General features: G+C 37.5%; 1 protein-coding gene across 14 annotated transcripts in view; it reads right to left on the reverse strand.

The window, feature by feature from the left end:
• BPTF (bromodomain PHD finger transcription factor) overlaps window positions 1-13,701 on the reverse strand; it is a 91,111-nt gene that overhangs the window by 46,310 nt on the left and 31,100 nt on the right. For 13 of the 14 annotated variants that reach the window (XM_065563632.1, XM_065563634.1, XM_065563624.1 and 10 more), the window contains exons 3-5: window positions 7,861-8,084; window positions 4,916-5,125; window positions 4,183-4,371 (exon numbers count right to left, since the gene is read on the reverse strand). In XM_065563632.1, the coding sequence (XP_065419704.1) occupies window positions 4,183-4,371; window positions 4,916-5,125; window positions 7,861-8,084 (623 nt within the window). The remainder of the gene's footprint in view (window positions 1-4,182; window positions 4,372-4,915; window positions 5,126-7,860; window positions 8,085-13,701) is intronic. The other variant, XM_065563628.1, reaches the window with a different exon arrangement.

Consider the following 13,701-nt stretch of genomic DNA (forward strand, 5'->3'; position numbering starts at 1 on the left):
TTAATATTTTTTTTAAAGTTTTGCTTCTTTGGAAATGTTTACTAAGGAAAGGTGTGATTAATTCAGCAAGCACGAGTGCAAGTGATGATGCTTCCAGGTCCTCCTCCTCCTCCCAAAGAACTTCAATTTTTTTTGCTAGACTGCAGAGAAATACCCATGAGTTATGACTTCTATCCAGAGCACTGGATCCATTGAAGAATACTTACATTTTAAAAAGATAACTGCTATACTTTTACAACTTTTTAGATTAAGTTTTCTCCCAAAATTACAAAACCTAAATGTTTTATAAAAACAAGCCTTGTAAAACAGACTAAATAGAAGTCAATCATTTTTATACACATCTTTACTGAGTATATTTTTTAATAAAACAAAGTAGACTCCCTAGTTTTGTGTCTGCAACCTAAGCATTACAGGACTGCGCTAGAGAATAAAAACCAAGAAATGAGAGTGACTAGTTTGTTTTTGTTATCCAAACTAGAGGGAATGCAAAAATGGAACATTAATGGTGAGAAGTTTTTAAAAAAATTCTTACAGTTTTAAAAATATAAAGTGTTATTAGTAACAGATAAATCTTTTTTAAAACTGACAGTGGCCCATGAAGTAATTTTTTAATCTGTATTTTATTTACCATCTCTGAATTAGAAGTAAATGGATCACACTGCCTGTAGCTGTATTTAAAATGCAGATTCTCCCTCATCTCTTAAAGCTAAGCAACAATTTCACCAAGACAATGAATATGCCTACGAACATCTACACATCTACTCTGACTGGATGAACTGCCTTTTTTTAAACTAGAAATTCTAAAAAAACAAAACAAAAAACCCCACCTATCCACATATATTGGAAACAAGTCTCTACATAGACTAGTTCACACATATGGCACAAATGACTTAGTGTTTAAGTGCCCACATGAAAAATGAAGACCCTATTTCTATTATCTGTAACATTTGTGAATGACATTTTCTACAACAAAATTAAACAGTTCTGACAGTTACAAAAGAAGGGAAATTCAGAATTAACATCTATAACATCCTTAATGCAACATGATTTGATTACGTTTTCCTGTTACTCCAATGGCTTTCTGAATATCTAGGATGGTGAGAGTTAAATCTTTAGCCATGTCATGTTATAATTAGCAAAATCAGAGTAGATCCCTGCAACACACACCTGTGACGGTTCTGATAGTCTAAAAATGACATGCCTGCCTACTGCTTTCGCTTTTTGACCTATGAGATACAAAAGATGGACAAAATCTTTACGAACTCAGAAGAGGCTGGAAGTCCATGAAGTATCCTAGTGAAGTAATTGGCCACCTAGCAGGTACTTTGTGTTCTATCCCCTCACTACTGGTAGAAGAAATGAACTGCCCTCCAAAAGGATGGAGAAGAAGCTTGCTTCCCTGACATAAAAACATTTTAATTGGTTTGATGGACTCTGCCAGTTTGGGCCCATTCCTTAAAGTCCTTGAATTGTAGGACTTCTGGCACCTCATCTGGTAGTAAGACTTAAGAGGATCTGAGCATGGTGAAAGAAGGACGAAAGAAGACTACTTGGGCTCCACAGGCTGTCCTGAACCTGGAAATTCTGAAGAGCTTGATTCAAGGCCTCCCACCTTTAAAAGCAGCAATAATGAGTGTCAGTGTCTGGCGCTCTTGGCATCTTAACCTTAACCAGTGGCTTTTCCCACCATGAGGTTACTCATAAGTAGAAAGGAGACCAAGGTTTGTGTGTCTAGGGAGACCTCTGGCAATAAGTCTGAAACCAAGCAGGTTGGTCCAGATCTCCATGTACTTGTGATCTGCCAAAGAGTCTAGATTCAGAAGTTGGAACTAAACAGCTGATGTCTTAAAGCACAAGGCTATGGCTGAATCGGTCAAAATGGTCTGTGATCAGGTCATGATTTCTCCTGAGCTCAGAATCTTACAGAAAAAACATACCTCCTCCATCTAGAGCTCTGACTCTCCAAATTAGTGACTAGGGTGCCTACATGCAGGAGGGACCTATGGGTCTCATATTATCTCTTAAGCAGGCACAGAAAAGAAAAGGTACAATTAGCTTTAGGGCCTGGTGAGCATCTGGCTTATTTCAGGGTTCCCTATCTCCTTGATAACCTTGTACAAGGGAAACACAACGAGGGCTTTTGCCTGAACTTGAACAACCTCGTCTTGAGGGCCCTCTGTTCCTGGAGTCCTCCCTGGACAAAATCCAGACTTTGGACATCACCTCCCCAAGGGTGCTGAAGATCAGGTGCTCAGATACTTTGGTGGTGAATGTGGTATAAAGCCCTATATAGAACAGAAAGATCCTGCCATCCTTTTGAGAGAGGGCCGGGTCTCCCTCTTTGGGAAGTACTCACCATCAAAGAAGCAAAGGAATAAATCTGCTAAGAATCCAAGGGTTCTCAGAGCACCCCTAACCTTGTTTTGGATGAGACACAGATCCAAAACATGACCAGTGTTATTTGGTCCACCTGCCCTATTGCAGGTCGGGGAGGATAGAACCATCTAAGGCCTGGAGTTTGGAGGAGAAGGGGAAGGTAGACCATCCCCACCCAACCTAGATTCACATAAGGACCTGAGATCCAGAGGACATATAACTGGGAAGAAAATGGGTAGATTCTCTCTTCCATATCTACATCTCAGCTTCTGCTCCACCTATGTGGGAATGGATGCCTGCCTGTTGTATATCATAGGTCTCCCCACGCTCTTCAATAAAGGTCCCAAAGACTATGACTGTGCAGTAGCAGCACACTTATAACTATGAGGTAGCAAAAAATTTAGGGGAGGTTGCAGGTAGAAAAGCTTAGCTGGATGCAACCAGCTAGAGCTACTTGCAAAAACGTAACAAGGAACAGCAGCCCAGAGTCCAGCCCAATAAGCATCTTCATAAATGAATTTTTAAACAAAAAATATAAACTCAAATTTTGAATCAACAGGCATATGTACTTTCCCTATGCACCTTCAGTAATATCCTGTAAGAACGGGATTATTTCCTCATTAACTCTAAAAGGAAATATGTACTCAACAGGTGATTTGTGAACAGTAATGGAAAAAAAATTATGCTTGATCTATAAACCCTAAACAAAAATATATATATATTTTTCCCCCCCAAGCACAAGCAGATTTTCCCTGTTGGAGATGTACATAAAACTGCTAATCCAATTACGAAGCTACCTACTAATGGAGAGAAATAAAACTAACTGGTGGTGGAGAATAACGAGGGTCATTTCATACAAAAGAATTAAATACAATAAAAGTTAAATAACCACCTTGAAACATTACAAACTATGTCTGTATGGAGGCATATTACTTGTTCTTGGAGCACAGCACACCACATTTTTCAATGCGTTATCAAGAACCAACTTTCAAATCTAGCGTACCAAGTGTACTTTTTTCAACTGCAGTACCTTATTTGTAATATTGATTCAAGTGAAAATACAACTTTCATCATCTTAATTAATGCTACGAGTTATTCAAATTAACTTATCTGTTGCTAATGTAGGAATTTGGTCAAAAGGACAACGTTCTCTCTCTTTTCTAAAAAGTATCTGTATGATTTTAATGTACTAATTAATGCTCCAGACCTAAGCAAGTCATACTCATTCCTGAGTGTCAAGAAAAGAATTGTATTGTATTTTATGGAGTAGCGAATTACTGCTGCAGTGAAATAAAAAACAGCTTAAAATAAAAACAAACTTTGTACATACATTATTAAGCATCAGCGTACAGATTTTTGGGATGATGCAAAACTTTTCTCCAGGCAACCCAATGCAAGAACCTATATGATTAACTGCAAATACTAATTTCTTGCTAGTAATTTTTACAGTATATTACAGGTTAAACAATTTAACAGCCATTAGCAAATAAGAGCTTGAAATAAACCTTTGTAGGATGTTCACCACCACTATGGTTTGCAATGAAGAAAAATAAAAAACAGAATATGAGAAAAGCTTAGCCACAGAAATCTTTGGAGTCCATGGAAGCATATGCTAACAGCAGGGAGGACCACATTAAAAAATTCTAAATGTTAGATGACAATGCAGCAGTAAAGGATGGCACTGCAAGCAAATAGCATGAATGAACATACACTGTAAATGGTTTTAGTTGACAAACCAGAATTTATAATAAGAAAATCTTAAAGGTTCCCCAAATTACAGAGGCATTGATACAGAGCCCTCTGTACCTGAGAGATCCTGGGGGAGCTCTGATGCCACCTTCTTCTCTGCCACATTGTTGCTATCAAAGGTTTCTGACTGACACCCCATTGCGTTCTTCCCTTCAGAGGAACTAGTTTCTCCTGCAGAAGGATTTGTGGTGCTGCCGTCTGTGCTTGATGCCACAGAGTTACTTTTATCCCCAACGTCTGTTGGCTCTACAGTAAAATGCACAACAAATCTTTAAGGATATTCTTAACATTTCCTTAGGATGTCATCTGTCCTTATCCATGCTAAAAGGCAGACTTTGTGCAGTTCCTTGTATTATGTCTACTTTGTAGCACCAAAATATATTGAGTGTATTTCTGCAGTAAGGATAATGTCTTCATAGAATCAGAGAACAGAAACAGGCCAAAAATACTTAATCCTAATTAAAAAAATAGCATTAGAAATCAATCCTTTGACACTGGTGGATGTACACATATTGACTGCCACCAGTGAGCTCCATGCTAGACATCTCAAAGCAAAAGTGGAGTCAAACTGTAAAATAGCAGTAGGGAAAATGAGCTATCCAACACTACCAAAGAGAAACAATGGTATATAACCATAAAGAAGCAAACTAGCATTATCTCTTTAAAAGCAATTAAAAAAAAAATCTTACCAGTGTAAAAAATTACATTAATATTTCCAGAAGTAAATGTGATAGTAAAAGGTTATTTTAAAACAACAAAAATATTGCTAATGTGAGGTTAGTTTCTTTACCTTCTGTTTTTCCGTTTTCTGAATCTTGTTCAGGTGGTGTTTCTTCATTTTTTTCCTGTAGTTGGTCTGCAGGTTCTTCCTTGCTTTTTTCAGTATCTGTTTGGTCATTATTTTCAACATCATTTTTGTCCTTATCTGTTTCCTCAGCTGCTTGACTTTTATCCTCCACTATTTCTCCTTTTTTTATTCTAATAGCGTCCAATATTTCATCTACAGTAGGAAAAAAAAAAACAGTAAAATTCAGGTGATAGGTATCAAAATACCCTTTTATAGAGCCATTAAGTAGAAGTCTTAAATCAGAAGTCATTTAAATCAAAATGGCCTTCAGGTTTAAAGCATTACCTTTCACAATTACAAAACAAAAGCCAGGAGCTAAGAACAAAAATAACATCCAAGTTCTTACCCCTTTTTCCATTTTCAGATATATGGAAATTTGAATGCTCGAGTTCTTGATTTCTCAACATTATGTTATGTACAAAATACCAAACCCCTTTACACAGTCCTTTATTGTTCCATGGTAGATAAACTGAGTTTCAGCTTATTGTTGTGGGGTTCTACATAAAGTTTAAAGATGCTATCACACTTTCTCTAGAAGATTAGGGGTTTGCGCCAGTGTTTTTGTTGAAAAATTTTGCATAGCCAGTGTCATATGCCTGTTAATTCCTGCCCCTCTTCACACTGGGGGAAATCAGGAGGTCAGGATCAAATCTGTTTCTGCCTTTTTTTTTTTTTTTTTTTTAAAGTGGTCTACATGGTTGCTTCCTTTTGTCTCCTTCCCTTTGGGATTACACATCTATTCACCAAAGACTAGCTATGTGAGACTGTGATGCTAAGTACTGAAATACAGTGTAATTTCTGTTCAACTGCTTCTATAAAAATCCATGCCATGTAACTTACTGAGAGTTGAGCATAGGTGTTGATGGTTGGCTCCAAATATCTGCGGAGCAGCACTCCACCCATGGCAATTCACATTCACTGTTTTAACTTTTGAGTATTAAGTAGAAAGAAGTAATTATGGAATCAGATTCGTCTCCAGACAGATATCTTCAGGATATTTTTTTTTAAACATCACTAATACTGCCATTATAAGATCCGGTTTGACTAGTAAGACCTTGAAATAGTGATCTTGACTTGATTACTGTAACTTATTATTGAGAATTAATTGAGGGTGCTCTCCACTGACTACAATTCAGATTGCATGTGACTGAATTCTCACCAACTCAATTCCTTCTTCATGTCATACCATTCTTATCCTATCCCACTTTGGCTTCCAGTAAAGTATAATGAATCTGAGCATTAATCACTGATACTCAATAATACTGCACCATCCTACCGCCTTGTTTTTGTTATTTTGTCTCCTTCTTTGAAGGACGCAAGAATAGCTGCTTTGCTCACAATGTTGAATGAAGGCTTTCTAAACTTTGAAAGACTTCATACTTTCAGTAATTATATCTCATAAGTAATAACAATCCTTTCATCAAGATATAAAAAGCTGAATTGCTCAACAAACTGTTAATTTAATATGGCCAAAGCTACATAAATGCATATTGTATTTCAGTAAGAAAAAAGGGTTGAAAGAAATATTGAGTGCGTAAGTGAAAGCATTCGTTCCTGGAGGAAACCACACAGATTACACAAATCGTTAGCTTGTGTAGGGCATGCATGTAAACAAGGATTCAGATACAGTTTCTATGTAGTTGATACTTTTGTTTCTTGGGGGCTGTTACTTTATCTTGCCTGTTTTCTCTGTTTAGGATTTCCCTAGATTTTGTACTTTGTCAAAACTATCTAGAGAGAACAGATTATACCAAATGCCAAGTCACATACATCCATGAGTTCCTTTAAATCTTTCACATCAGAACCAAGAATTATTGCCACAATATACATAACTCATACAAAAAATGTAATTCTTTCATTTACTGATAGCAGTAACATTATAGAATTGTGTTTGAGGAGCATTATGTACTTCCCCCAGTTAGTAGCATTTAACATTTACTTTACACCAGATTGCTGGATAATTAGAAATTCTAAAATTTAACATTAGGGAATTTATATCTTTGACACTCATTTGGAAGGGACTGTACTTTGACAGCAGTCTACAATATTCTATTAAAACACATGGCTAATTTTTAACAAGAATTCTGCGGAGAAATGAAATTTTAGTAAAAATGTTAAATTAAAACAAAGTTGAGTAGATCTCATAATTCATAATTGTAGTGTCAACGTTTACAAGTACTAGATAGGAAATTTCTCCTGTACTTCCTGATAATCAGAAAGCCACTGGAGTATTAAATATGTGGACCTGCAGATGCAGAAAGCTAGGTCTCTAAACAAAACTTAACAGACCTAAAATTAAAAAGTTATAGGTCATATTTCTCAGGTAATTCAAAATTTTATTCTTCCCCTTCAAAGAATATTACCTTCAGACAGAGTTAACAGGAAGGACAACTCTGTTTTGAACCCCTGCCACTAGTAATCCCTATGAAATCAAAAAAAGGTATAGATTTGGACTTCTCTGGAATGGTCATATCACCACATAAATTCAGTTAACAGGATACTGAACCATTTTACTAATGAAAACTCCATCTCTCTCCCTTTCCCCAGCACACTCTCTCTCTTACATGGAACAGAACACTAAGTCAATGGAAATTCAGGACATAAATATGTTTGGCAGTGCTAGAAGAATATGTCTAGAAGATATATCAAGCAGTTCAGCAGGACTAGAACTGTTGAAAACAGGAAATATGGAAGCAACTTCAAAAGTTCTTAACGTTGCTACTGCCAGCCAGGTTGATGTTAGAAAGTTATTAACAATACATTTCAAAAAAGCATTTGTGTATCTGAAACTTGGGGGCAGACATTATTGCAATGTTTAAAGACTTTGAAGTAAAATCATAATATGAAAGTGTTTAACATTCATTCCCATGATAGACAGATATTCCTACCATTTGCTGCAGCAAGGAAAGATTTGTTGTTGCCCCGTGCTTTGTTAGTAAGGTCTTCCGTGATATCCATATGCCGATGAATTTCTTGGCACATTTCTTCAAGAGTTTTGCAAAGATCAGCTTCCCAGTAATCTTTGTCTAGGCATTCAATTAACTGTGCCAGCTGGACCTTTGTGCTATAGTACCAGAGTTTCTTATCCTTCTCATTGTCTGAATCTTCCTCTCTGCAAGAACAGTTTGAGAACAATTGTTTTATACATTTATTTCAAATAAATGAGGAAAATTAGATAAGATGAGCTTACCTTCCCCCTTTTTTCCAAGAAAATATTAAGCAATAAGGTCTGAATACGGTAACACTCGAGATTCACCTTTGGCCTCCCAAGCTTCTAAAGAATCTCCCTCTCTCTCTTTCCACCTCCAAATGTTCTTTTCACACCACTTCCTCCCTGCTCCCTCAAAAAAGCCAATATTCATGATCACATCCCTGGGAGGTTAAAAGAAAAGCTTTTAAATCATTGCCTCAAATTTGGTTTGTCCATCTTCCAATAGGATTTACTACGGTTACTTTCCAATTATTACAATATTACTAAATGCCTATGCTCTCCAAGCATTCCTAAAAACAATGCAATATTATGGCTTTGATATATTTAAAATTTCAGTCAGAAAATTTAAAGATGGGGAATCGCACAATAATAATAATGTTTTATATTACTATTCAGATAGTATTTACTTGTGTGCGCACGCACCAGAGTGGTGAGGAAGGCACTGGCTGGCCCTTGCTCTCACTGCAGAGAGTCTCTATTCAGATCCCTGTAATTTGGAGGTTTTGGGAGCACAATGCTCTGCTCCTCCTCTATACCTAATTCTTCCAAACAAACCAGTCTAATACATCAGAGGAACTTGCTGAGTTTCCCTGACTACTGGCCCTCTCTAGTGTTTCTCCCTCCCACCCCCATAAAAGTGGATGATTTGGCCTTATGTATTCATGAACACAAGCATCCTTAGTGATTTCATGAAGTTTATTTACATATTAGAATACTTTAAATTAGGATTATAAAGCAAGCTAAACAGTCAGTTACACACAGACAGTGCAGAAAAATTCAAATTCACCGAAGTGTTGTTATGAAGACAATCATCCTCAAAATTGCCAAAATATCAGGAGCTTGGAAGTAATGGCAATATTACTTTACATTAAATCAATACCTTTCTAGACGTTACTTCAAAATATGTTTTTGATTGGCTGACAGAATCTGGCATATTGCAAAGAAATACCACTCTTTCCATTAAAAAGGACTTAGGGGAATCTTTCTTTGCTTTTGGAAGGCAACTAAGACTCTAGTTAACCTAATTTATTCCTTTAGTCCAGGGGTCCCCAAACTTTTTACCTTGGGTCCCCATTACCGCTGTCTGCGCCCCCTCCTCTCCCCAAAGCCACCATTGGGACCTAGGAGCACGGCCAGGAGCTGGGGCCAGAGCTGGTGCCAAAGCAGAGCGGGACTGTGTGGTGCTCCCTCCATGCCCCCTGTGGGGGCTGGCCCAGGCCCCACCGCATCCCCCACCCTCCTAGAGGGGCGCGCCCCATAGTTTGGGGACTACTGCTCTAGTCTTTCTAATCTCCAGCTGATCTTCATAGTTTAGCATGTTTCAGTTGTTTATTATTTAGTTGTTTAGTGGTTTTAAAAGGTTTCCAAGAAAAATGGTTATTTAAGAAAATTTTCAGGTTGTTCACACAAATTACAGATCAAAGGGACAGTTCAAAAATAGTTTTTATATTGTCAACCCTTTGTTCTTATTTATCTCTGTGGTGTACTCTAACACTTAGCCACCTATATGTTTTTCAAACTTAACACAGTTAATGGTTAAGCCATATTTCATCTAAACCAAGAAAAATTTATGCTAGTCTGATAAGTACTTCAAATCCTATCAGTGAAGAGACTGTGGAACTACTGGGGCATGGAGAGGAAAAGCAGGAGGAGGCGGAAACTTAAGAGAAGGAAGAGAAAACAGCACACAAATGATAATATATCTTATTCAGAGAAAGGAAGAACAGACTGTAAACGAAAAGAACAGATAAGAGAAAAAAGTGGTAAGAGAGCAAGAGGAAAAGAAAAAGAATACATGCTTACAGTGTTGTATTTATTTGTTACTCTTTTTTACATCCCTGGCAGACACACCACTGCAATGATGGGCGTGGGAAGGGCTGGCAGAGCTGTTGTAGGAGCTAGACAGTCATTTTGTTGCTTACTAACATTGTTGAGCACATATAATTGTTGATAAGCATTATACTTTTATGAAATTACTTAATTACTCAGCAGCAACCATGTTTGTTTTTCATTTTGAACCCAATTTATAAGTCACACAAGATTACTGACTAAGCAATACAGAATCCCACCTCACCTACTTAGAAGAATCCCATTATCAAAGTATCTGAGTGCCTCTCAGTCTTTAGTGTTTTATCCTCAACATCCCTGTCAGGTAGGGAAGTACTGTTATCCCCATTTTACAGACTGGAAATGGAGGCAGAAAGAAGCTAAGCGACTTACCCAGACTTCGGCTGTGGCCATCAAGCAGGTTTCCTCCTCTGACCCCTTTTCCCACCTAGCTTCCTATTAATCAATCCAAAATGCCATAACTAGAGTTATATCTGTTGCTTTGTCCATACAGTTACCCAGCCTAAGCCACCCACCCCATCCTCCCCTCCATCTGCTCTCATTTCTTCTTACTCCGGTGTCGCAGGGCTCCCTCAGGTCACCCCATCATACAACAATGTAGATTTCCATCTAGTAGATTTCTCTCCCCATTCCAGCATAGAGTCAGAGAGCTTAGAGCTTACCCTACCATCTAGAAATTGCCATGTTACGGTCTGAGACACCAACAGAATCCTGAGCCACCTAGATGGATGTTACATCACAAAGGGATGCTATTTTACAGGAGAGACCTTGAGGTAAACTTTTTGGATGTAGTCAAAGCTCTAATCATTTCATGACTGCTCTGATCATGTACAGGAAATAGACTACCGAAAACAAAATATATTTTGAGAGTGCCATCTAATTTCTTCACAGGGTTTCACTGGGCATGGTATTTCCCTTGAAAAAAAGCTACAAAGAACATAAGGACAGCCACACTGGGGCAGACCAATGGTCCATAGAGACCAGTATCCTGTCTTCTGACAGTGGCCAGTGCCAGATCCTTCAGAGGGAATGAACAAAACAGAGCAATTTATTGAGTGATCCATTCCATCGTCCAGTCCCAGCTTCTGGCAGTCAGAGGTTTAGGAACACTCAGCTAATGGCTGTTCCTTTCTAGATTAGAAACTGCTCTTCCCAGAGAACCGGGTGAATAAAAAACAATGATTTAAAATAAATACATACATAAATAAAAATCAGATTATTTTTATTTAAATCGATTTTTTTGATAAAATGCTTTTTGAGGAAAAAAACCTATCAAGATATTTTTGAGCTGTAGTGTATCTTAATTAAAACTATCATCATGGAATAGGGATTACAAATTCTAATTCTATAGTATGAGACAATATAGTCACAATGTTTAAGAAAAGTTTGTAAATTAGTTCCAATAGTTTATGGATTAGGGACCGAATATTATGGGGTTCCACAGGTTTCTGTATAGATTTAGGTTAATCTATCTACCCAATGGCGCTCAGTCTAGAAGATACCATCAGAGATGCTTGGTTTGCAGTTCTCAAACTGTGGATTTGTGTCTCCAGAGATAACATGCTTGTTAACAGCAAAAATGTTTTAAAATAAATAAATAAATATATAGCGGTGAGAAATAACAGACCTCAACCGTATTGTCCTTCTGCAAATTTGTGTACACAGAGTCAATCCCCTGCCTCTCTCTAAAAGTGCAAAGTTTCAGAAAGTTCAATGAGTAGAAGATTGTTGGGGGCGGAATAGATTTGGACAAGGAGAAGAAGTCTGGAGATAAATGTGAGAAGGGAGGGACAGGCTGTAGAAACAAAATTGAAACTATTTGAGCAGCATATTCCAGAAGTCTTGAGGTCTGAGTGTAGCCTTCATTGATTTGAGATCTAGCATACCATTCTCTCACTAGAAGGGAAAACCTATAATGATAGCAGGCCATAAAAGAGACCCAGTTTGGGAATATTTTAATAAAGTTCCTCTACCTGTGGGTAAGACAGGCACGCATGCAAAATGCAAATAGTGCAACAAAGAAATGCCTGGTTGCCTGAATGAAACAACATCATGAGAAGCGTTCCTTCTCAGGAGAAAGCTGTGTTGAAGACAATGAAAGGAATATGTCTGAACAATGCAGGATCTTCAGGCTGGTAAACTTCTTTATTTCATACTTCTTTCTTAAGGACTGCCTGTCTTCCTTCTGGACTATTCTTGAATTCTCATGTTTGAGCAATAAATATAGTGGTTACTGTATGATACTATCATTTTAGATGCAGTTGTGATAAAAAATAAATTGCTGAAATAGGCAGATTTTCCTTTTACAATTTCACCTTTAAAGTAGTACTGAGTGTCAGTGAATGCAATGAGTAATACTAAATGAGCAGTACGGTAATAATAAATAAACAACCGTATTGACTTATTTTGTTTAGGAGAATCCATCCTCAACATACAGGATTCTGAAGACTATCCACCTTCAAGATCACCATCATTTTCTATAGTTTCAGAGTTATCTGCCAAAGATAGTGTTTCAGTCACATCATGTATGTTACATAGCCACAGTATATCACCTGTAGCAAAAAGAAAAAAAAAATCTCCATCATCCAGAAAAAAACATAGATAAGTTTGTGATAAGAACCAACAGATTACAAAAAGAGGTAATTGATGAAAAAATTTCCCGGTTTGTTTATGCAACAAAAACTCTCCTTTCCCTATGATTGAGAACCCACACTTCATTAACATGGTTCAGTCAGTAAGACCAGGATACAGTCCACCCAACAGAGCAGATGTCGCAGGCAAATTGTTGGATAAAGTGTATGAAGAGAAATTGAGCAGTGTGCAAAAGGTCTAGAGGGTGAAATTGTTAACCTGAGTCTTGATGGGTGGAACAATGTCCACAATGATCCTGTTGTATGTGCCTGTGTGACAACACAAGAAGGGAATGTCTTCCTTACAGAAATAACGGATACATCAGGAAATGCACACACAGCAGAATACTGACAAGACGTAGCAGTAAAAGCTATAAAAAAATGAAAAAAAAATTCAAAGGTCTAGTACACAGCTTGGTCAGACCATGCTGCAAATGTATCCAAGATGAGAAGAAATTTAGGAGAGAGTCCCAAGCTAATAACATACAGTTGCAGTGCTCATTTCATGCACCTCCTAGCCAAAGACTTCAGTGTTCCAGAAATAAAGGCTAATTGCAAAATTGTTGAAATTGCAAAATACTTCTGTTAACAACCACTTTGCAGCAGCTGCTCTGAAAAAAGTGGGAGGAACCAAGTTAACTCTCCCACAAGACGTACGATGGAACTCAGTAGTGGACTGTTTTGAGCACTATATCAAGATCTGGCCTAATCTGATGACAGTTGGTGAACAAAATCGTGAAAAAATAGCCAAAGTTCTCAACATTGGGCTTAAGAGAAATGTTGAACACATGCTGAGTATCCTGAAGCCTATTTCTGAAGTCTTGAACAAAATGCAGGGAAAGAGCTGTTTTATTGCTGATGCTGTTGAAATTTGGAAGGAACTGAGTGAGATCTTAAAAAGAGAAATATGCAATGACAGAGTTAAACTACAAGCATTAAAAAAATGAATGGGACATTTTCTTGCAAATATTCTCAATACTCGGTACCAGGGTCAAACCTTAACTGCTGAAGAAGAGGAGTTGGCTATGACATGGACATCC

This window comes from Chrysemys picta, chromosome 12 (genome assembly GCF_011386835.1).
Source record: "Chrysemys picta bellii isolate R12L10 chromosome 12, ASM1138683v2, whole genome shotgun sequence".
In the NCBI taxonomy this organism is placed as follows: domain Eukaryota; kingdom Metazoa; phylum Chordata; order Testudines; family Emydidae; genus Chrysemys; species Chrysemys picta.